Genomic DNA, 24,466 nt, shown 5'->3' on the forward strand with positions numbered 1-24,466 from the left:
AGTATTTCTTCTGCCTTTTAATGTACCAATGCATATTTACATCTTTAAAATTTTTTAGTTTCTTCTAATTGTGCATTTTTCGGGCCAAATATGTAAAAAGGACTTAATTGAAACTCCATTATTTTTGCCAAGTAAAAAGTTTAAGCAAAAATAATAGAATTCAAGCTGTGAATTTTGTTTTCTTATTTAGATGCAACAAGTATTTATTTTAACTGTTTATTTTCTCTTTTTTTTCCGAAGAAATCTATATATTTTTTTTTACTAGAGTTCCATTATTTTTAACTAAATAATTTTTTTAGCTAAAATAATAAAATTTTAATTGTATATTTTATTACAGTATTTCATCTTTAAAAGCAATGACAATTTGTTTCAAGGTTTATTTCTCCTTTGTCCTAAAATACAACAAACTTCGTCAGTAAACGGGTCTGTCTTCCAAGTCAAGTAAAAATTGAAGTCGCAAAACAAGTTGGGTTTCCTTCCCATCCCAAGCTGTGGAGAGAAGAACAACAATCTTCATCTTTATTCCCATTTATTGATTAGATATCAGGAAAAAGAAAAAATTGTAGTAGCTTCATTAATCTTCTTCTGTTCTCTTCTGGCGTCATATACTATAGAGCCCTAATTCAAAGAATAGCAGAAATGTCGTGGTTGAAATCTGCGATGAGCAAAGCAGTGGAGGTTGGAAACAACAACAATCTCACCCGCACCGTAAAGAACTATGCCGACTCAGTCGTTCAACAAGCCGGTCAAGCTGTTGCCGAGCTCCACCACCGCATTGTAATTTCTCCACTTCCCTTTTCTCTTCTTGTATATTTATTTATTACTACTTTTATATAAATAAACTTAGCTCACTATAAATCGAGTACCTGGAAAAGAATTAAGACCCAAATGGAATCCAATAGAGTTCTACCAACTACAATTCCATCTCACCTCTAAGCACCAACGCACCATCGCTAATGTCATGGTGTTCCTGTTAAAGAAATGAAATTTGGGCATAAGTCAACCCCAAAAGCTAGCTCATGAGGTGGTGAAACCATCTCACAAAAACGATGTGGGACTCAACACCCCTCACGTACAGAACTGGACATCTGGAGCGTGTACAATGTAATATGGGGCCCCAACATCTAACTAAACAAGAATTAAGATGCCTAACTTTGATACCATGATAACGAAATGGAATCTGGGCATATCTCAACCCGAAAAACTAGATCATGAGGTGAAGATTGATCAAGACCATATAAGGAGTCCAAGTGCCCATCCACAAACGATATGGGACTCAACACCACTTACCTCAGACAATGCCTTCTTCTTGCTATCCTCTTATTTCTTCGCTACCTTGAACAGTTTCTTATGCAAAGCACTCAAACATTACCCCTTTTCGCCTTCTTATTCAAATTCTCAGCTACAAAATTGGCTGGAATAACCAGTTTCAACTCACCCAAGAACTTCAATTTAGATGACCCAAATTTGTGCTCCATGGATTTCTTGATTGAGGAGCCTAAATTGTGCTAGGTAGCGGGCACGTGAGTATGCGTGATACTGTGATAGAGAATCATGAGTCATGTGAGGGACGGAGAGGACGGTGGTTGTAAGTTTGAGGGGTTGAGGTAGAGGAAGAGAAAATCGAATTTAGTAGGCGTTTGGACATAAAAATTGTAATCTTTGAAAAAAAGTACTCTGTATTTGGAGTTAAGTTAAAAAAAGTTATTTGGAATTTGAAATTATGTTTGGACATGCATTTCAGTTGAAAAAATATTGTAGTTTTACTAGTGAGGAAACAAAAATTTCTGAAAAATTTGAAAAAGTGGTTTAAAAGTGGTCAAAACGACTTTTTGGTTTAAAAAAAATTCATTTTCGAAAAATTCCTAAAATTTGCAAAATTTCATGGACAAACATATTTTTGAAAAAAAAATAAAAAAAGGAAAAAATATCTATGGACAAACGGGTCATTACGCTCCTTAGTCTAGAAATTTTTGGAGCACAAATGTTGGTCATCTAAATTGAAGCAGAAGGGTGATTTGGAATTGGTTATTCCAGTGAATTATGTGGTGAAGGTTTTAGAGAACACAACATAAAGGGGTATTGTTTGAGCGTTTTTTGCATAATAAGCTATTCAAGAGAGTGAAGAAAGAGGAGGATAGTGAGAAGAAAGGTGTTGACTGAGGTGAGAGGGAACACCATGGATTTTTTATTTTATTTTAAATAAGGTAAAAGAGTGAGGAATTATTGAGTAATTTGCTTACTGGTAGAACTCTATTGAAATCCATTTTGGTTTTAATTCCTTCCTTAAAACTTGAGTTGTTGAATGTTGCTCAAGAATAGTGCTAAGTTTATCTAACAGTTTAGGCTTGGTAATATTTGACGAATTGGCTATTGTCGAATGTTCTACTTCACAAAATCCGGGAACCAAATAACCAAGTCCTGATACTAGGGTGATGGATTGATGGGCTGACTCGCCTATGAGATAAACTATATAAGAAAGCTTGATTCTTGACCTGAAGTGGGTTTTCTGATAAAGTTAGAGATTTGTACGTCATGCAGGGATAAAGATCCCTAAACCTCTGTTTGTAAGGGCTATGGAGCTTTATGTATATCACACCTAGACGATGTCAACATTATAGAGTATAAATTAAATAGCTAGAAAGTAAAATGAAAACATATCAGCGCTTGACGAGGTTGCCTAGTGGTAAAAAGTTTGAGTAATAACCCGAGTGAACTAAGGTTCAAATTGTAGGAGAGGTGGAACTAGGTTAACTCTTTCTATCTGCGTAAGTCTTGGTGGGTATTTGTGCTGGTGGGAGGTAGCAGTTACATGGTTGATTAGTTGAGTGTGTGAAGCTGGCCTGGCTCTGCCATTAATGAAAAGAAAAAAAAAGGAGCTAAAAGATCAACCCAACGATACGAGTGAAACGAAAGATCTTCTTTGAAGTAGAACTATCAAAGTGGCATTGAAGCAGAGCAAAGAAAAAGGAAAGAAAGAGCAAAAAAGAGCTTTTCATTGTACATGGGTATAACAACAGCAGCAAACTCTAAAATAATAACTACGAAGATAATGCAAGTGTAAGGATAATGAAAGAATAGAGAACATCCTGATATAAGCAGGCAAAAGATAAAAAATTTGAGGAAACAAAACCAAAGCCTCCTCATAAAACGGCTGTGGAGATTCACAACTGAAGAACATTCATTATGGAGGATGGTAATTGAAGACAAATATGGAGAGGCAGGGCTCTGGAAAACTAAGATAGTAAACACTACCTATGGGGTTAGTGTTTGGAAGACAATCAGAAATCTTCAGCAACAAAATCAGCTATAAAGTGGGTAGTGGACAGAGCATTTCTTTTTGGGAAGACAACTGGTTGGGACAGGAGCCTTTGAAGACAATGTACCTTGACATTTTCTCAATAATTCAGCAGCAGAAAGCCACTATGAATGAGGTTTGGTCAGCTCAAGGGTGGAATCTCACTTATAGAAGACTCCTAAATGATTGGGAAATCACTAGAATTGCAGATTTTTACAACAAACTCAATCAATTCACTGGGGTCAATCAGGACGTAGACAAGGTGTGGTGGTTGGGGCATTTTGTTTTTATCTACTGAATTTTCTTAGGCATAAGTGATGAAAGCGTAGTTTACTACACAGACACCCCAACCCACCCCTTCACCACCACCATGAATCATGAATCCTAAGACCTCACCACCACCGTCCGAGAGCCAACCCTGTCGCGACACCACCCCAGCAAGAATCGCCGGTATCTGACACCCCACAGCGCGGCAGATCTCCGACCACCCCTACCCCACGCGTCGGCGCGTGACGCCTTTCTAGGCCAGATCCCAATTGTTTTCCTTCAGACAGCCTCTTCGCGAGGCTGTTCCGATCTCACCCATCCATCAACCTCAACTTCCGACCACTTTTGCTATTTTCCGGCGACGGAGGTGTCTTTTTCCAGCCAGATTTCACTCCCTCTCACTTTCTCTTCTTCAGTCAGTCTCCTCGCGAGGCTCTTGGTTTAGCTATGACGGACTCTTCAGAGAGAAGCTCCTACTTCTCCCTAGAATCTAGAAAATTGGAAAGCATGTCTTTTAGCAAAGCTGCATCTTGGCCAGCCCTCGAACTTGGGGGAAGATGCCAGCGAAAGCTTGATGTAGGGCAGGAGCCACACTTCTCGCTGTCCGAGGAGCACACTCTCAGGCGTAAAGATTTCTTGGACTCTTGTTTGATTGGGTCTTTCTCCAAATGGGTTGGTTCTCTAGAAGCTGTTAGGAACTGGGCAACAGAGGCATGGAACGTCAAGGACGGGCTAAAAATATCGCAACTGGGGGACGCAATATTTCTTTCGATTTGTCGACGAGTCTCAAGCGTCAGAAATTCTTGTAAGAGGAAACAGGTGGTTCGACGGGAATTTCTTAAAGTTAGACAGATGGGTGGAGCACGATGGGTGTCTCGATCCTCGTTTCGCTGGCGAAACATTGGTGGTCAACATAGTGGGTCTCCCGGTGCACCTCTAGTGTCTTGACCTATTCAAGAAGGTTGGGGAAATCTGTAGGGGTTTCATTGATGTCACTTGCAGCTTGCACGATCTCTCGCGAGTAAGGATTGTGGTGAGGAAAGGGGGCAGAATCCCTGTCTCCACTGTGGTGGAAGATGGCTACTTGAGCTACAGGGTTTGGTTGAGCCCTGAATTTCGTCCTATCTTTATGCCTGTGATTTTGGCGGAAGAAAAGGAAAGGTTAAATAGAAGGGAGGGAAGGGGAAATCAGTTTCTGAGGGGAGGGGAGGGCTCACCGGATCAGTGGACTAAGCTGGAATCAGACGGTAGATCAAGAAGTGACGGGAGGTTTGATTTTGGGAGAAGAAGACAATTTTAACAGGAGGAAAAGACGTGAATGGGTTAGTGATGCGGACTGGAAAGGCAGAATGGGTCGGTCCTCTATTAACTATCATAGGGTCGGGCAAGATTTCAGCAAGCATAGGCCTGGGCCTCCACACATGGGTCCAACAACTTTTCCCAATTCTATTAGAATCGATCCAAAGGGGCCCAGATTATATCAAGCTGCGTCCGATAAGGCTCCTAAACATATGGGAGCAGTCACTCCTTCTTCTTCTGCCAATGACGCCTCACACAATGCTATTTCTTCACCAAGCACTAGGGACTTGTGCCCCTCTTCGGCCACTGTTCCAGGGGCAGCACCGGCTAAAGCCGGCGGTGTTATTCTACGGCCCCCCGCCTCTGATGGACCCAGCTCCATCGCCCCCTCATCTCCCACTGTGCTTAGATGTGCTGAGGTTACAATACAATCTCCTCCAAGAGAGGCATTAATTCCTGAGATTGGTGTCTCTCAAAGAAACGCCGTGATCCACCTGGCACCCAGAGTTTCTATTACTAGCAATGTCATGGTCTTGCATTTCTCCGGTAGGGGCAAGGAAAAGGTAATTACAGAAGACGCATGTCCAATTTCGTCACGGATTGGAGAAGGGGATATGTCCTTATGGATGAAGGATAAATTATTAAACTTTGGGAAGTTCTTAGGTGTTTCTTTTGAAGGGAAGGAAGATAGGGTGCTAGAACTGTTGAGGGAGATTGAGAAACAACCTTGTTACGAAGGCGCCGGGAGGGAGGTGGGTAAAGGTGTTAATCAAAATAAAATAGGGGATGTAGTAGTGTATCAGAGAAGGGGTCGAGTGTGTGACATAGAGAAAGGGACCTCGGCTGGGGGGGTGGGGAAATGGGGGCTATTGTTGCTTATGGAAGTTAAGATCCTTTCATAGAATGTTAGGGGGATGAATGACCCAAACAAAAGGGCCATTATCAAAGTGGGAGTTACGGAGTGGGGTGCCAACCTAGTTTGTTTTCAGGAGACCAAAATGGAAGTTTTGTCGGATGCGATCGTGAGAAGTGTATGGGGAGGTAGTTGGGTGAAATATGACTGGGTCCCAGCAGCAGGAAGTGCCGGGGGCATTCTACTTATGTGGGATGATAGAAGCTTGGAGGTAAAGGAGATTAGGAAGGGAGTTTTCTCTTTGGCAGCTCTCATCGAAGATAGAGTGAGTGGGGTGGAGTGGGGATTTGGGGGAGTGTACGGGCCGGTAGGGGAAGGGTCCAAGGTGTTTTTCTGGGAGGAACTTGCCAATATTATGGGGGAATGGGACATTCCATGTGTTCTAGGGGGAGACTTTAACACTATAGATTCCCGGAGGAGAGATTAGGGTGCAATTTGATTTCGAGGGCCATGGAGGAGTTTTCTGACTTCATCAATGATCACTTTCTCATTGATCTTCCTTTGTCAGGGGAAAGGTTTACTTGGGCCAGGGCGGAGGATTCAAACTCAAGGTCCAGACTCGATAGATTTCTGATATCGTCCTCCTGGGATGAGCTGGTGCCGAATGTATTGCAGATCCCTTTACCTAGCATGACTTCGGATCACTTGCCCATCTTGCTAGATGGATGTAGAGGGAGGGGGGTCCGTGCTCCCTTCCGGTTCGAGAACATGTGGTTGAAAGTGTCAGGATTTTGTGACAAAGTGTAAGAATGATGGACCAACTACGGGGTATTAGCCTCATTCCGTCAGTCGAAGAAACTCAAATTGCTCAAGGGAGATATTATTAGGTGGAATAAAGAGGTCTTCGGGAGGGTGGAGGTCAAAATGAGGGAGCTTATGCATGAATTGGAGGAATTAGAGAGAGGGGAAGGGGCGAGAGAGCTAGATGAACCTGAGAAAGTGAGATTGGGGGAGGTTAAGAGTGAAATAGTCGAGTTAGCAATAGCTCAGGAGACTAGTTGGCGACAAAAATCAAGGGCGCTCTGGTTAAATGAGGGGGATTCGAATACCAAGTTCTTCCACAGGGTTGCGGTTGCAAATCGAAGGAGAAACTTCATAGAGTCCCTAGTTGTAGATGGGGTGAGGATCGAGGGAGAGGAGGAGGTAAAAGGGGCGATAGTGGGGTTTTATGAGAACTTATACAAAGAGTAAGTTAGTTGGAGGCCTACTTTGGGGGGAATAGAGTTCAACCACATAGGGGAGGGAGACAATGAGTGGCTAGAAAGAGCTTTCGAGGAGGAGGAGGTGCACGATGCTGTGTCGAGTTGTGCTGGTGATAAGGCCCCTGGGCCTGATGGTTTCTCCTTGGCCTTCTTCCAGCTCTGTTGGGACACCGTTAAGGGGGAGTTGATGGAAGCCATCGAATACTTCCACGTGAATGGTGCTTTCGAGAGAAGCATCAATGCTTCTTTTATTACCATTGTGCCTAAGAAAGAAGGCGCATCTTGCATCAGAGACTATAGGCTTATCAGTCTAGTGGGGAGCATTTACAAGATTATTTCTAAAGTGCTCTTCAACAGACTCAGGAAGGTTCTTGACGTGTCTGTTTCGTCCTCCCAGAATGCGTTTGTGGAAGGTAGGCAGATCCTGGATGCTACTATGGTGGCAAGTGAACTTGTAGACTCCAGAAGGAAAAATAGAGAACCCGGATTACTGTGCAAGTTGGACCTTGAGAAGGCTTTCGATCATGTCAATTGGGAGTTTCTGGACTTCATTATGAAGCGGATGGGGTTTGGGGAAAGATGGAGGGGATGGATCAAGTTCTGCATTTCATCGGTCAGATTCTTTGTCCTGGTTAATGGTAGCCAGTGTGGTTTCTTTGGCAGCTCCAGGGGGCTCAGGCAAGGTGACCCCCTATCCCCCATGCTAATCATTTTAGTGATGGATGCTCTGAGTAAAATGATAGATCGTGCAGCGAGTGGAGGTTTCTTGAAAGGATTGTCAGCTCCGATCGGGGTGCTCAGTGCCCGAAGGGTCTCTCATTTGCTTTTTGCGGATGACACCCTGGTTTTTTGTGATGCCGATATGGACCAGTTGACCTGCCTGAAGCAGGTACTGCAGTGGTTTCAGATAGTATCAGGACTCAAAATCAACCTTGGCAAGTGTGAGATTTTCCCGGTAGGTGAGGTTGCTAACATTGATGCTTTGTCTCATGTTTTCGGATGCAAGATGAGCTCTCTTCCCACTACTTACCTGGGTCTACCATTGGGCCCTTTGCAAAAGGATATTACTGTTTGGAATCCTGTCATTGAAAGGGTTGAAAAACGATTAGCAGGCTGGCAGAAACGGTATTTGTCAAAAGGCGGTAAGGAAGTGCTTATTAAAAGCACTTTGTCGAGTATCCCTACCTATTACTTATCCCTGTTGCAAGCACCTGTAAGCATCACAGAAAAACTGGAGCGGCTTCAAAGGAATTTTCTTTGGGATGCGGCAGATGGAACTAGAAAGTTTCATCTAGTGAATTGGCAGACAGTCATTTCCCTAAAGAAGTGGGGTGGACTTGGAGTAAAAGATCTCAGGGTATTCAACAGAGCTTTGCTGGGGAAGTGGCTGTGGAGATTCGGGGTAGAACAACATGCTCTATGGAGGGAGGTCATAGCAGAAAAATACGATTCCACGGGAGGGGGTTGGAGGACCAAGGCAATCACAGCACCGTTCGGGTGTGGCATGTGGAGGAACATCATGAAGAACTGGGAAGCTTTCTATGGCAACATCACTTACAAGGTGGGAGGTGGAAGGTGGAAGGTGGAAGGAGAATCAGCTTTTGGAATCACAGGTGGTGTGGAGGTCTCTTTCCCCCACGTCTTCAGAGTTTCAAACCAGAAGGAATTGATGGTCCAACAAATTCGCAAGGAGCATGAAGGGGGATAGTATGGGACCTCTCTTTTAGAATGAACATGCAAGATTGGGAGATTGCGGAGCTCCAAAATTTGTTGGCACTGCTATACGGGCAAGATATGCCCCATCCATCTTATGATTCTTGGAGATGGGGGTTGCGTGGCGATGGCTTGTTCACCGTAAAGTCCTTATACCAGAGTATGTTGGTGAGACAGGAGACTACTTTCCCATACTCATCGATCTGGATTCCTAAGGCGCCCACGAAGGTGTGCTTCTTTGCATGGCTAGCAGCGAGGGGAGTGATCTTGACATATGAAAATCTGCGAAAGAGAGGAATTACACATGTTAGTTGGTGCTACATGTGTAAAAGCTCAGGGGAAGAAGTTGATCATCTTATGCTGCATTGCCCTATGTCCTGGGGTTTATAGAGGGTAATCCTGAATCTTTTTGGTGTTCAATGGGTGATGCCAAATACTGTAAAGGAAATGCTATATAGCTGGGCCGGTTTTCGTAGAAGAAGCAAGCAAAAGGCGTGGAAGTTCGCCCCGTTAGCTCTCATGTGGTTAGTCTGGGGAGAGAGAAATAGGAGAGTTTTTGAGGGGATTGAGTCTCCGTTTTCACACCTTAAGAATACTCTTCTATCTTTGATCGCCTTTTGGTGCACACATGTAGCCCCTACTTGTGTAGAAGATTGGGCGTCATTTGTAGAGAATCATGTTCTGATGTAAATTCTCTACTTTTTGTATACTTCTTGTATGCGGGAGTTTTTTCTCCCTTTTGATTAATACAATTTACCTTATAAAAAAAAAGGTGTGGTGGTTGGGGCACAACTCACGAAGGTTCTCAATCAATTCTTCCAATTAGATGTTTAATCAAACTAATATTTTGATTGATCTTTGGCCCTGGAAACACATATCGAAAGTAAAAATACCCTACAAAGTGGCATGTTTTGTTTGGTTGGTTGCTCGAAAGGCATGTTTAACACAGGACAATTTGAGGAGAAGGGGAATACCTTTGTGCTCTAGATGTCACCTATGCGGAAGGGAGGAAGAAACCAACAGTCACCTTTTCTGCACTGTTCAGTGACTGTTCAGGTTTGGAACATCTTTTTAGCACTAACAGGGATTCACTGGGTCATGCCCAATAGCACCATGGAAATGCTGTCATACTGGAACAAGGGGAGAAGATCTGTAAGTGAGAAGAATAGATGGGGTATGATTCCTGCATGCATATGGTGGACTCTTTGGAATGAGAGGAATTCTAGATGTTTTGAAGACAATGCTAACTCAATTCAGAAGATAAAAATGAATTGTCTACTGCTTTTCCATTTTTGATGTAAACTGGAATACATAGAGGACTCAGAAGCTATAATAGATGCTCTTGGGTCTTTGTAAGAAGATAGATAGATTGATGTATATTTATTTATGGTTATTCCCTAAGATATTATGGTATGCACATCCTTTGTGCTTTTGAATATAGAAAACTGTTATCATCTCAAAAAAAGAAAAAAAAAAGCAGGCAAGAGAGTATTATTGTATTGTAGTCCTCGAAAGAAAAGGGAACAAACTTGTTTTATTGTTTTAGCATTATGATAGCTGAACTGTAACAATAATTTAAAAGTAAGGTTTGCTTAAGAAAAGTAAGAAATATAGGCAGCTCAAATGGACTTCTGAAACTACAGGAACTGTAAAGTTTTATATTTGGGCTCCCTTGTGCTTGGACTCTATTCTTATTTGTAACTGAAGAGTTAACTAGATGATTTACTGTTTATGCCAGGGGAATAGGAACTTCAAAAGCTTCAAACAGACGGTCAAAAGATTGGAAGAAGCTTCTGTTTCTTGCAGGGGACCAGAGAGAGTTCGATTGCTGAAAATGTGGTTAGCTGTACTTAAAGAAATTGAAAAGAGGACTGAGATTTCTGCTGAAGATAAGGATAAGATCAAAGAGCAGCAGTATCCCTCTGAAGAAGCAAAGGAGAATCCAAGAAAACAATCGCTGGTGAGTAAATTGACCTTCCATGCTCTTTCTCTTTTACTGTTCCTGTTTTGTGATGAAGCAGGATTTGGATTTTCTCTGTGGAGAAAGAATTTCTCCCTTTTGTTCTTCATGTAAGGAAAAGGAAATGGTAATATTCTAGAATTATTTTGTTCTTCAGTTTGGGATTTTATGTGCATTAAGTGAAATAATTGTATGTTTTAGTAGTTTGCCGCAGATCCATTGGTGCTGTTTTATCTCATGGAATAATCTGTTGAGGAATTTGTTCATTGTTGTCTAGTTGGGGTGGGCATAATGCCGCCCGAATAAAAAAAACCACCCGAACCGGGAATTTCGGTTTTATTGGTTTCGGTTATTCGGTTAATTCGGTTGTTTTTGCGGTTTATATTTTTTAAAACATTGGTGTTCGGTGCGGTTTACGGTTTTGCTTCCTCGATTATTCGGTTAACCGAATAACCGAAGTTTGGGTATGGGAATTTGAGATATTGGGTTATGGGCTTCTGGCTAGTGATTTCTAAAGACTAAACATATGTCATGGCTAAGCATTAGGGAAGTGTGGTGGGTCTCAGTTCTCTTTTGGAATTCGCTAATCAGGTAAATTTGTATCCATGAATGTATTTTTGTGCTTTAGTAACCATTTTTAGGATGCATAGTCTTATAGTGAATAATCGATTTAGTTAGATTCTGGTATTAGCTAGCATTTACACTTTACTTCTTTGTTTCTTTGATGTTGCTGCTTCATTTTTGTGAGGTAAAACAGTCTCTTTTTATGGCAGAAATAGTTTGATGCTCAATGCCGTTTGGGATACATGTCGCCAACTACAAGTTTTTCAGCTTATAATTAAGCTACCTTTTAAAGATATTAAATATAAAACTCAATTTTCAGTTAGAAAAAAGCCAAATATGGCAGCCCCAAGACCGACCGACAAAACCGAAAATCAACCGAACCGTAATTTGTAAAACTGAACCAACCGAATTTATATTGGTTCGGTTGTCGGTACACCAAAATATTGGTTTGCAAACCGCACCGCACCGACCGACGCCCACCCCTAGTGTCTAGTACTCTCCTTTTTGATAAGGTGTATCCAGTAGTTCCCTAAATGGCTCTTTTGCTGGTTCTGAAATAAATATCAAGGAGTGTCGGTTGAGTGTATAGATTCCACTCCCTTCAATCCTTTTATGCTGCTTTTGATCACTAAGCAGCAGCTGCATCTTGTTTTGTTCTGCATACTTCTGGGATGTCTTCGTCAGCTGATTTGAAGTCTGATTGTGGAACTCCTGCTCTATAGTTATTTGCCACGTACTAAAGCTGCTATGTCCACTATCATTAGCTCAGTTTCTCTAGAGCGTGATTCATATACCATCTTCAGTCCAGTAATAGTTAATGCAGCAAGTACGCAGTCTACGAGAAACCAACACGTCAGAAACTGATGAAGCTGAGCATGTTTGATAAAACTTCTTTTTCCACAAGCTTATTTTTGAAGCAAATCTTAATGGATATCAGATTGCCTTTGGTTGTTTTACAAATGCATATCAAGTTTTGCTGATCCTGATTCGTGGATCATTTCTGCTTGTTCTTGAATAGTTTTAGAGAAAACATCTATGCTTTATATGTTATGCTAGTTGTTGTAAAAGCAATCACCTCAATTAAATACTGACTGTTTTGGTTCTTTTATATATACGTGTGTGTGTGTATTTTAACCCCTCCCCGGGAGCTCCCTGCTTTGCTCCCTGGTGACTCGAACCCACAACCTCAGGGTTGGAGGTGAAGGATGGTTACCATTGAGCAATCCTCTCTTGTCGACTGTTTTGATTGTGGTCCCCTTGTCTCTCTTATTTAGTTGCAGGTCTTGTACTTGTGTTGCTTAGATGGAGAGTAAACTCAAATCACATTATTGCAGTATTCTTTTCTATTATGGGTATATGTTGTTTATTGTTGATTGGATTCTCATGATTCACCCTTCAGAAAGCTTATAACCTCAATATACTTGTTTCACACAGATAGCTTTATCCCCTGTGTCCAATTTGATAGGTTCTCTATTATGATTCTGAGATGGGTGGTGAACCAATGAACTTCCGTGACGTCTTTCTGTACAGTCAAGCTTTGGAGGGCATATCAATATGTATGGTATGTAAATAAATATCTCTAGGCTGTGTTTGGTTTTTTTAAAGAAGCTACATACATTTTTAGTTTCCTTTACCAATTCTGTTGCTACGTTTTCATTTTCATGATTACTTTGATCTATTCAAATAAATGCTTCTTAAGAAACATCTTCCGTTAAAGTTCTTAGGTTAAAAAATGAAAGTTTAGATATAGACAACTACTCCATCTGTTTCAGTTTATGTGACATAGTTTGACTCAGCATGGAGTTGTAAGTTAAAAAAATGGTCTTAGACATGCTATAATATTTGTATGGCTATAAAGCATTTGAAACTTGTGGTTTTAAACGTCTCATTTCATTTGTGTGGCTATAAAAGCTTCTCATTACGGGTAAAATGGGTAAAATAGAAAGCTTACAGTTAAATTGTTTCCAAATATAGAGATATGTCATTCTTTTTGAAACAGACTTATAAGGAAATTGTGACACATAAATTGGAATGGAGGGAGTATTATTTTATTTGAACAAAGACATATATGGAGAATGATTGGTGTTTTAAGTTTCATCCTTTCAGATAATGTAATGTCCTTCGTCTTTTCTCTTATGTATGTAATTTGCCCGATATCTAGCTCTCAAGATTGCTGATTCTTAAGGTTAACAGCAGGTTTACTCTTTCCTGTGATTCAGATTCTTGAAGCGCCAAATGAAGAAGAAGTCGATCTCCTCCTTGAATTGTTTGGGTGAGTTTAATCAATATCACTGGCCATGAGTTTATGCTTTAGTAACTTTGGTATTCATTATGTTCTGGCTTATGTTGCATCTGTTGGCTAGGTATTCATTGTCAAGATATAACTTTATTTGGTTACTTGCAGACTGTGTCTTACCGGAGGAAAAGCGGTTCACTATGCAATAGTCAGCAGTATCCAGGATCTGGCAAAAGCTTTCTCAAGCTACCAAGATGAAGTATTGGTAAAGTCAAATAGTCCTTTATATATTTTATCAATAGAAAACCATAATTGGAACTCTATGTATTTTGTACTCTCCGTCCAATAGTTTTCACTGCAGGACTATGTTTCACGGAGGCTGAAAATGTTGTGAAGTTCAATTGTGAGACATCTTTTATCTAATAATTTCTGAAATTTTACACTGTGGTTGGTTAGCTAAACCAGACCACCAACTAAATCGTAGGCCATTTTATCCTAAAGTGTACTGACATCTGCATTTGGTCTGATAACTAATTGTATCTCCTTAATAAAATCTCAACTAGCTTAATAGAAATACTCAACCTGTGGAAAAGGAAAATTCTGTCTCCTTGAAACCACTGTGTATTAATTTATGGATTATAGATGCCCCACAATACTTATAAGATCTATTTGCGGATGTCCTTGAGCAGCCACATTGTGGACCACTTTATTTGAAACGTTGTAGTTTCCCCAATGGCTTGGTGTCTGAAGTTCGTCTCCAAGGATGCCTACTTTCTCCTTGTCTGTGTTTGTTCTGAATGTTTTTATCTGTGTTCCATCTAGGCCCAGTGTGATTCTTAGGCTCTTCCAGGTTCATTTACACATTTCTATTACATTTTCCGCCTGTTCCGTCTGTGGATCAAATTTGACAGGGGTGGGAACACTAGGAGAATCTTCATACTTTGGCATACATTGTTTTACCATCTGCTTGTGCTCAGGTGAAAATGTTTTTATGTGCTGTTGAGTCTTGACCGGTCTCAAGGAATTAATGCAGTTCTATTCGCTCCACTCCTTTCCATTTTTCAGAAGCTAATTTTGCACTTGTTTTCCAATGCCCGCTTTCACCTAATCTATTTTTCTAACCTGTTTAACTTTTTAGGTAATATCCCCCTGTTATCACACAATAGATAACAGAGGAGGATATTAACTAACTATGTTAGAAAAATAGATTAGGTTAACATTGCATACATAAGACCCAATGTGGTCCAGCCCTTTCCTAGACCCTGCGCATAGCGAGAGCTTAGTGTATCAGGCTGCCCAATAAATAAAATATTACCTAAAGACTAAAACTTGCTGTCATGGCTTTCTATCCTGTGAAAACATAATTTTCTTTTGGCAGGTAAAGCGAGATGAGCTGCTCCAGTTTGCAGAAAGTGCTATCACAGGTTTGAAAATTAATGCTGATCTTGGGAGGTAATTTCTTGTTAGCACACTTCACGTTCTTGAGATCTTTGTGTTTTTTAATACCTGTCTGTCTGGAGCTAAATATTTTTGAGACGGAGCTGCCATGTATTATGAGCTTTGACTGATGCAATTTGGTATCTTTAGGCGGTCTTATTTTGGTGAGAGGGGAAGTTTTGTGCTACTTGTTCTTTACGATGGAGAAAATGATAATGTGTTTAAAAACAAAATTTTAAGTTATTGCCTTTTTTCTTTTTGTTCTCTACCTTTTCCCGTTAATGCAAATGAAATCATAATTGTAGCCTTCCATTTTGTGTTTGTTGTGGAGTAACTATCAGTACCTATACAAAATAAATGGCAGTATCAGTGTTCAATTCGTGAATTGTCCCAAAAGGAAGGATAATTTTAATTTGTGAGAGTATTGTAAATAGTGGTCATTGTCAAGTTCTTGAATCATGAGCAAGGTACCATATAATATTTTTCTGATTTTTCATATGTTTGTGGTCTACTTAAGTCCGAAAAATACCGCGCTTGTAAATTCATAACTGAAGCTCAGTTTTAGAACCAGTTCTTGTTAAATCTTTTTTATAAGCATAGAATACATTGTGAAAAATGTTTAAACTTGTCAGGAAGAGTTTATAAGTTGATGCATCATTCATCTTTCTTCCTTGCAGAATTGATGCTGAGCTCTCATTGTTGAAGAAAAAACTTGATGAAATAAAAGCAGCAAAGGGCCCAAATGGTGAGGGTCATGAATTGATGCCCCAAGAGACTGCTGCCTCAATAGAGGTGAACCTTATTGCTTATTTATCCAGGAAAAAAAGGAGTGAACCTTATTGCTGTTCTGTTGTTTCCTTTTTGCTCCTGTGGCATAATGAAACTGAGCATGCCATCAAGAAGTTTATTTGAATTGCAAGTTATTATAATTGCATGCTTTATAAAGAAACTATCATTGTGGAATTATTTGTCATTGAATGGTTAATTGAGTTTACATTATTGAAACATGTGAATGTATTTTCATAAATTTGGATTGCTTGTTTTATCTTTAATCTGTATTTGAAGAATGTAATTGGACTATATATGAAAATGACATGATTTTGAAGGAGAGCGAAGAATCGATATTCAGGTGTTCTTCTCCATTGTTGTTCTGGTTCTTGCCAGTCTGTTAACTCCTATTCAGGAATATAATTTCTCTTTCAGATTTCTAAATAAGGTCTGTGACTGTTTTCTAAGATGGTAGAATAGATGGTTTACATGCATGGGATATAAGATATGCACTATCTAATTCTATATAATCTCACTTTTCTTGTTTTCAGATTTAACTCACTTTTCTGGTTTTCATGAAAAAGATTCATGGTCCTGGTCTTACTCTTATTAAAAAGTTCTTATGGTTCTAATTTTACTTGTTAAAAAAACTTTCTTGCTGTAATTGTAGACCTTTGTAAGGTCTCATAAATTTTGTATGAGCTTACTGCACGAGAGAGCTTTCCCGTTTGCATCAACAATGGTCATTTGCACTTAAAATGGTTGGTATGTTACTGTGCCTCAGCTATCAACATCACCTCAAATAGAATTCTCTCCGGGCCTTACTTTCAGAAGTTTTGGTTTTATCTTGCGAATATGATAAGTAACTGAGTTTTTTTTCAAAAAGTTTTCTTAGTACTTCATAAATTAGGCTAAACCTTCCTTTTTTGTTTTGTCGTTAGAAATAGAAAACTTGATTGAACGCGTCAGTTTTCATTTTATTGATAGGCTCTGAAAGAAGCACTTGCACATATTCGGGTCTGCTCTAAATTAGAAGGGCTTCTACTGAAGAAAAAAGCTCTTAAATATGGGGACTCCCCTGAAGTCCATGTTCAGAAGGTAGATCACTTCTTTTACCTAATACTTTCAAATGTTGTTTTCTGAAAAACAGGAACTTTGGTTCCCCGTTTGGGAAATTGCATTTTGCTCACCTTTCCATTTGATGTGTTGATTGTTATGGCTGCATCAGGTGGACAACAAACACTCAATAATATGTGATGTCCATATTGTTACTGTCTAGATTCCATTAAAATCATTACTCCTGACCTACTTTGTGAAGTTCTCTACCATTGGTGTGTATGCCATCTTTTAAATTTGTTCTATCATGATAAATTTTCGTTTCGTAGAAAAATCTAATCATTTCCCAGTCCTAACCATTCTTTGTTTCAAGTGGGGCATATGTTCTACTTACGCATCTACATTTTGTCAACTAGCTGCTTTTATTTCTATCCTTTCTACTCCTCTCCTCTGCTAGAGAAGGGGATTGGAGTTCGAAGGTCGTACCATTTAATTTACTGTCTCAATTCAGACATAATCTCCTAATTATTGAACAATAATTTTAAAATATGGTAACTAGATAAAAAGTATTATAGGTCATGAATTTTTATAAATTAAAAATATTTATAAAATGTATATAAAGTTGTAGTCAAATGAAAAATATTTGACTCTCCAAATAATAGCGGTTAAAAGGAAACATAGGGAATATCTGTTAGGAAATATTTTGTTACTGGTAGGTATCAAGCATCTCTTTTCGGTGTCAACTTATATTCCTAGGTTGTTTGCCACCTTTTGTCTTATATTTCAATTTTGACAGACAAATTTGGTCAGCATGTCCTAGTTCCTTCAAAGTTCTAGAAATGATTCATCGAATTTGTTTATGGAAAGAACAGGTGGATCGTTATACATTAATGAGTAATGAGGCCCAGTATTTTCGGCAAAATTCATCCCTTCTTCTACATCAATTGTTCGTTGCATCTTTCATAAGATTATGGTACATGACTGTTTGCAGGTTGATAAGTTGAAAGTCTTATCTGAATCTCTTGCTAGCTCCACCTGCAAAGCTGAAAAGAAGATATCCGACCACAGGTTGGAAGTGCATATTTCAGTTGCTATGTCCTTGTGGTTTATTAATCCCCTTGTAAAGCGGCAAATCTTATCCCCAAAAAAGAAAAAAAACACCATTTTAAAGTCGCAAATTGTTCGCTTCATCACTAAACAAGCACCACTATGCAATCTCCATTTTTATTTGTGTTGCCATTTGGTGAGACAGAGCTGCCTCTATAAAGGATCTGTATTCGTTTTGCCTCTAACTTAGCTTAAACTCATTTCTCACATAGAGTTGTTTCCACAAACCATATATGCTAAATTTCTGTTTTGCATGTGTTGTATGTTTTATACACTAAGGGGTTACTTGGTCTGCAAATAAGAATTTTTTTGAAGGTGAGGGTGGGGGATAATGCATCATATTGTTTTTTTGGATAACCGTAGTGTTCGGGGTAGCTTGTGTGCACTTCGACTAATTCCACGGGATACCTGGTACCTCCCACCAGCACAAGTACCAGGTAATTCTATCTACCAAGGCTTGAATAGATGGGAAGAAATTTTTTGCCTCCGCTGGAATTTGAGCCTGAAACCTCATGGTTCTCCTTTCATTTTATTGACCACTGGGCAACACCCTTGGGTGCAGGATAATAGGGGTTGTAGATGATAACTTCAGTCCCATGTTTGGTCATGTGATTAAAGGTTATTAAAGGGGGATCTGATATTTGAATGATGGCATCACTTAATAATGAATTGTGTGAAGTGTTTTTGCTGCTACTTGATTCTTAATGTGTATCTACATAGCTAGCTGATTTATTATCATTATTTGTTGTTGACAGAATTCAGAAAGAGGAGGCACTAAAATTTCGTGTGACCAAGACTAGCGAGGTTGGTGAAATGGAGAAGGTAACATGCGTGCACGATGTTAAATTATAGGCGAAGTGCTTTTGCACCAATCGTGGTTGAAGAGTAAATGCCAAGTATAGATTCCTGGGATTGTTTGGCCTAAAGGGGGTTTGGGGTTCATTTGCTTGGTTTTCAGGAATTAGCGACAGAGGTTTCTGCACTGGAGAAACAAAGAGATGAGATTGAAGCTCAGTTGAAACAGGTACTATGTTGTTGACAGAAGGCATTCCCTTGGTGACTTCTTTAAATGAAAAAAATAGTAACGAAGTTTCTCTGGTTTAAGGAACACGGGATAGAGAATTGGAACATCTTTTTGATTATTTTGACTTCATGATGTCAAAGATGTAGCGGAGTCATTGTAATGATCTTTTGTACTCTTTTGCAGAACCTTCTTGCTATTAGCTTGAATAAAATTACCTTTACGTTATCCAAAAAAATACTCCCTCTGTTTCAATTTAGATGATATACTTTCATTATTAGCCCGTTCCCAAAAGAATGACATATTTCTATAATTGGAAATAATTCAACTTTAAACTCCTCATTTTACCCATTTCACCCTTAGTGAGAAGCTTTTATAACCACACAAATGTCATGGCCCCACAAAGCTTTTACCCCTTAAGCTTTTAAGACCACAAATTTCAAAAGTCTTTTTTTTTAAAATTCCGTAACGAGTCACACTACCTCATCTAAATTGAAACAGAGGGAGTACTTCGAATTTTCTTCTAAGAATTTACATGTTACTTGTCCTCTGTGACCTTTGAAAAATCATGTGGTCTGTAAAAAAAGGTATCATTCTCTCTTTCATGACCACAAGAGATGTAGGTCTATACTCCCTTTAAGCAACTTGTCGGACCATAGTCTGAATACTAGAGAGATATGTGCTGCGGGTAACCTTATATATAATGTTTGAGGTTAAGATGATGCACCCCTTTACCAATTTTATAAATTTATTGACTTACATGATTAGTGACTGCACCATCTCCGTGTTGATGCAAATTATTGTTCTGTATCTGTCAAGTTGAGATTTCTTTGTAAAGGGATTCAAGATTGGTTTTGAATGATCAAATTGTTCGAGTTTGCATTTTGATTGGATTTTGATTTTTTTTTTTCCCGGAAAAATTGTGCTAGTTGTCAAGTTATTGGCTCTGGCTAATGGGTTTCTTCTTTCAGGTTAATATCTCATTGGCTGCGGCTAATGCACGCCTTCAAAATGTCCGAGAAGAGAGGGACCAGTTCTATGAAGCTAATGATCAGATTGTTGCTCATTTAAAAACTAGGGTTCGTCTTTTATTTAAATGTCTGTTCTTGTGTACTAATTCCCTATGCATTGATTCTAGTTCCAGCTCCTGGTATGCCTGTTATGTGTCTCCTATCCTTACTTCTTGCACTGGCCATCACCTATCTCTTCATCCTCATAGGAAGACGAGCTGACAAAATCCATTGGCTCATGTAAAGTTGAAGCAAATATCCTTGGTACATGGATTAATTTTTTGGAAGATACTTGGACCCTTCAGTCTTCATTTACAGAGAGTAAAGACAAGGAGGTCAGGTATGTTACTTGATTTACTGTATAATCTTTCTTCCAGATTTTAGAACCGGAAGGATGTTAAAGTATAACTCTGTTTTAGGTTGTTCAGTGTTGTCCTGAATGGATTCTTGGTGTTGATTACTTTTGTAGTGTTGAACTCGAAAAGCATGAGGATTATTTTGTAAACTTGGTGATGCAACTCCTCTCTGCTTATGAGGTACTTGATTGGTAAATGATCAGAGTTTTTTTTTTACTGTGCTTAGCACAGCACATCTTTCTAAACCATATCTTTTGCTTGCACAGAAAGAGTTGAGGCCTTCTATTGATCGTATTTCTAAATTTGTTGAGAACTTGCAGACTTTAGGTGAAGGGTAAGGACCTCTTTTTTCATGTGTGTGTTAGCTTATATGCACTGCAGAGTCTCATTGTTGTTTTATTTTTGTCTAACAGTGCAGCTGTGGGATCTGGTGTCTCAAAATCATTGAGCCCTAGGAAAAGTCTGGAGGAGGAATACTTGGACTATGAAGCCAAGGTAGAAAAACAAAATACATATACGTTCACTTTTATGTTACTGCCTGGTATCCAGAGAGTTATGCTAGAGATGTCAAAGGTTTTTCTAAACCAACTGAACCAATTGGACTGAAGGTTTAGGTACAAGTGTATAACCGTAACGAACAATTAGGAGTGATTTATTATTTTATACAAAAACTAAAGAAGTATCAAACTAAACCTAATCAAAGTACTATATGTATAAAAAATATTATCATACAAAGATTAGTATCGTAGTTGAGAAGTATTATGTTTTTGAAGGATTCTAGATCTACCAATTCAGTTAACTGGGGTTGCTTTTATTTTATGAGGGTTTCTCTTTATCAAATGAAGGAACCAGAGAGGGTAGGGCATTTAAAATATTGAGTATGTTATAAGTAAGGTACTAATGATTTATAACTTTAAGATACTATTTCAATTTACTAGTTTTGCTTTATTACTATAGTTACAAATTTTCCAATTCATCATCATATATTTTTTTCTAATTTTATGAGAATCTTTTTAACAAGACGATGGTGAATAGCATTAATTAATATGGATAACATTTAATTATATTCAATACTTCTATTGATCTATCTAATTTAGCTTTTATTTATTTAACAGTTTGTAGTTTTGTATAACAATCTAATATATAGACTATAACGAAACAATTTTGAATGGTGTATCCAATGATGACATAACAAAGTAAATCACACTTTCAAGAAAATAAAAAAAATGCTTAAAAGGCTAGTGTTTCTTATTTGATCCACTAGTTTTAACATATTTTCAGGTACTAGTTTCTTATTTTTATATTGGGACATTTATAAATTTTATTATTTGGATAAAAATTCATTGTTGTATATAAAAAGTAGTATCATTGACATTCTTATTTATCTTTTTAAAAATATTGTACCGTACTTTAGTTGAACTGAAAATAATCTGAAGAAGAACTGATACATTCAGATGGTTTGAGAAATTTACTTGTGGTTATGTACACTATATTAACTGAGAATTGGTATAATACAATTTTTCTAATTAAAACCATATCATTGAACCTCTCACCTGCGCTACTTTTGTTCATTCATACTTCTAATTTTTCCTCTTCTATCTAATAAGTAGACCTTCTAAAGATAAGCTCGAGAGCATCTTCGGATGAATTGGTCTTGCCTTTTACTTTGTTCCATATTCCTTGTAAAATCAATCTAGATTTCTCAAATTTATGTCTCATAAGTGCAGATTATAACCACATTTAGTGTAGTTGACAACATGAGGGAGCAGTTCTACTCTCAACAAGAGAAAATCTCCAGGTTTGGCTGTGCATTATCGTGTTTTCTTTGTTATTATATCCTTTTTTAGGTGCGATGGTTCATCAAGTAAATTACTTGTCCCGTTTCTTTAGGAAAGATGATCCAGATATGAAAAAGCTGTTTGAAAACATTGAGAAGCTAAGACAGGAATTTGAATCTATTGAACGACCAAATTTAGAAATGGAAATCCCTGTCCAAGAGGGAGACGATTCTTCCCATGAAATGGTAGATGATAATATTTCACATCCTAAAAAGCAGGCCATAAAAATTGCCGTAGCTGGGGAAAGCAAGAAAAATGAACCACCATCTGCCAAAATAGAGCAGGCCCTGGACCCTGAAGCAGAGTTGGCAAAGTTGGAATCTGAATTTGGTAAGATTACTCGCGATTACTCTGCAGAAGAGATAGGTGATTGGGAATTTGATGAGCTGGAGAAAGAGTTGAAATCTGGAGACTCAGCGACGAGCAAATAGATACAAACACCTGTTCAAACAAATTTGGTCCATTTCTAATAATGTATAAGTAGTCATGTAGGTACGCAGGTTAAGCAACTCTGAAATTTAAGCTCCTAAAAACTCTGAATGTTCTTTGTAAGTTGTATCACTATATGCTGTTCCATGCATTAATTCATTCTGTAAATTGTCAAAGTTGTGGATGTACAACTGCAGTTCACTGAACAAACCTGTAGGAAATTAGTTTAGCTACAGATTGTAAACATGCAAATGCATATCCAAGATACATTTGCAGATGAGAAAGTGACCATTTCTTTGTGGGCAATGTGATCGTGGTTTGCCATTATTTCATTGTTCGTATAACGTGGTTCTATATTTTTTGATCAGATGGAGTATGGTAAAGTTGTTGCCTTGTGACCAGGGGGTCATGGGTTCGAGCCGTGGAAACAGCTTCTTGCAGAAATGTAGGATAAGGTTGTGTACAATAGACCCTTGTGGTCCGGCCCTTCCCCGGACACCGCGCATAGCAGGAACTTAGTGCAACTGGGCTGCCCTTTATGGAGCGTAATATTGACGCATAGCATTTATCAACTGAGAGGGTATTGGGAATGAGGTCCATTTGACCAGTTATTGATAAAAGGACGTTAGTACTTAATACTCTGAGAACGACAACTAGTTAGGAGTTCCCATGAATGATGAGTTATTTGGATTTTAATAGTGTTAAGCTTATATTATTGGACTTTGTTCCTTGGATTTTGGTTACGCTTCGTCTGATATGTACAAAATTTCTACGTTGTTATTGTTGTTATTTTTTGGCATACTTAGTACTTAGTAGTCAGATATGTTTTATTTATTTGAGGAAATTACTTGTGGGAACTTACTGGGTTTGTTCTTTGTTGTCGTCGTTGTTGGATGAAACTGTATAATGATAGACGATCTACTAATATGCCATTCGCGATTTTGTTGCATTTCAAGTTTGTGAATGAAAAAGAAAAAAGAAAATTAAAGGATTGTATTTCGTCAAATGGGATTGTATATAAGAATACTAGTACTATCAAACAGCATCGTCATTACAGATTTTATTAAAATTCTGTTAAATTTCAAGGATTTTCAATTTAGAAAGTAGGGGGAGAGATTAAATTTTGACAATAATCATCTCCTACACCGGAATAACAAAGCTGTTATCAAAACAGGACCCCAATATGAGTGTAATCATAATTTATTTAACGTCGTATTTTAAAACTAATTTCTGAACACGTGCGTTGCACGTGTATTCCATGTCAATAAGTTCAAACTTTTTAAATCACAAAAATACTTTTTAACATGTGTATGATCGATGTATAATCGAAAGAAAAAAACAAAAGCTCAAAATGATGAACCGTAAGCTTATATGACCGACTTAACAGTTGCAAAATGATTTGGTAGTCTTAAATTGCAAAATGATTAATTGTTTGGAAATGCGATGTACGTGTATTTCGTGTCATTTATTATAAAATTTTATATAAAATATATCTTGTGTTAAATATTATAAACAGTATATTAAACAACAAAATTCTACCCCATACATATTTTAAAAATATTTCCAAAAGTTAAATCTCAAAAGCCAAAAAGGTTAAGAAAATCAATCCTCTAACCGAAGTGGAGAATGCAAGCTTAGCGATAAAAGTGGCATTACTACGATCCTGTCACTACAAGACTTACGGTCTAAGCCACGCCCATCCGACCCTTTTTAACGATCGCAATAGCTTTTTAAAGGCTAAAAAGTCTACCAAAAATATATAATTAAAAAAAAAAAAACAACAAATATTAATATGTTTTTCTAACAAAAACTGAAAACTTCAAGAAAAATAAAACACAGCTGATAAACCGTTGTCTTTTTATGACTTTTCCCTTAAATTATCAACCTAATGACCAAAAGAAAATTTGGTTAGTTCACTACCCAGGATGTAACATACAACATCAAAGAATGTATGTGATCAAATCACATTACTTATTGCGAAAACTTGATCCA

General features: G+C 38.3%; 1 protein-coding gene across 4 annotated transcripts; it reads left to right on the plus strand.

Moving 5' to 3' along the window:
* Positions 1-377: 377 nt before the first annotated feature.
* Positions 378-22,801, plus strand: LOC107767246 (uncharacterized). 4 transcript variants are annotated; one of them, XM_075246395.1, is made up of 18 exons: positions 378-777; positions 10,431-10,652; positions 12,682-12,777; positions 13,436-13,488; positions 13,621-13,717; positions 14,831-14,904; positions 15,567-15,681; positions 16,645-16,755; positions 17,705-17,781; positions 18,576-18,642; positions 18,779-18,844; positions 19,813-19,920; positions 20,061-20,191; positions 20,321-20,387; positions 20,474-20,541; positions 20,621-20,702; positions 21,935-22,005; positions 22,098-22,801. In XM_075246395.1, the coding sequence occupies exons 1-18, from the start codon at positions 640-642 to the stop codon at positions 22,474-22,476; spliced, it is 2,022 nt and encodes a 673-aa protein (XP_075102496.1). In that variant the 5' UTR covers positions 378-639; the 3' UTR covers positions 22,477-22,801. The 4 variants fall into 4 exon arrangements, with proteins under 4 accessions (XP_075102496.1, XP_075102494.1, XP_075102497.1 ...); XM_075246393.1 differs by having other exon boundaries at positions 20,061-20,186; positions 20,271-20,387; XM_075246396.1 differs by having other exon boundaries at positions 18,576-18,624.
* Positions 22,802-24,466: the final 1,665 nt, after the last annotated feature.

The sequence above is a fragment of the Nicotiana tabacum genome, chromosome 23, assembly GCF_000715075.1.
Source record: "Nicotiana tabacum cultivar K326 chromosome 23, ASM71507v2, whole genome shotgun sequence".
In the NCBI taxonomy this organism is placed as follows: Eukaryota; Viridiplantae; Streptophyta; class Magnoliopsida; order Solanales; family Solanaceae; genus Nicotiana; species Nicotiana tabacum.

Bases quoted from the DNA above. Each gene is read 5' to 3' on its own strand.
- LOC107767246 (XM_075246393.1), top strand. From the start codon at position 640: ATGTCGTGGTTGAAATCTGCGATGAGCAAAGCAGTGGAGGTTGGAAAC. The intron at 13,718-14,830 runs GTAAAGTCAAAT...TTCTTTTGGCAG, and splicing joins GCTACCAAGATGAAGTATTG to GTAAAGCGAGATGAGCTGCT. The intron at 14,905-15,566 runs GTAATTTCTTGT...TCTTCCTTGCAG, and splicing joins ATTAATGCTGATCTTGGGAG to AATTGATGCTGAGCTCTCAT.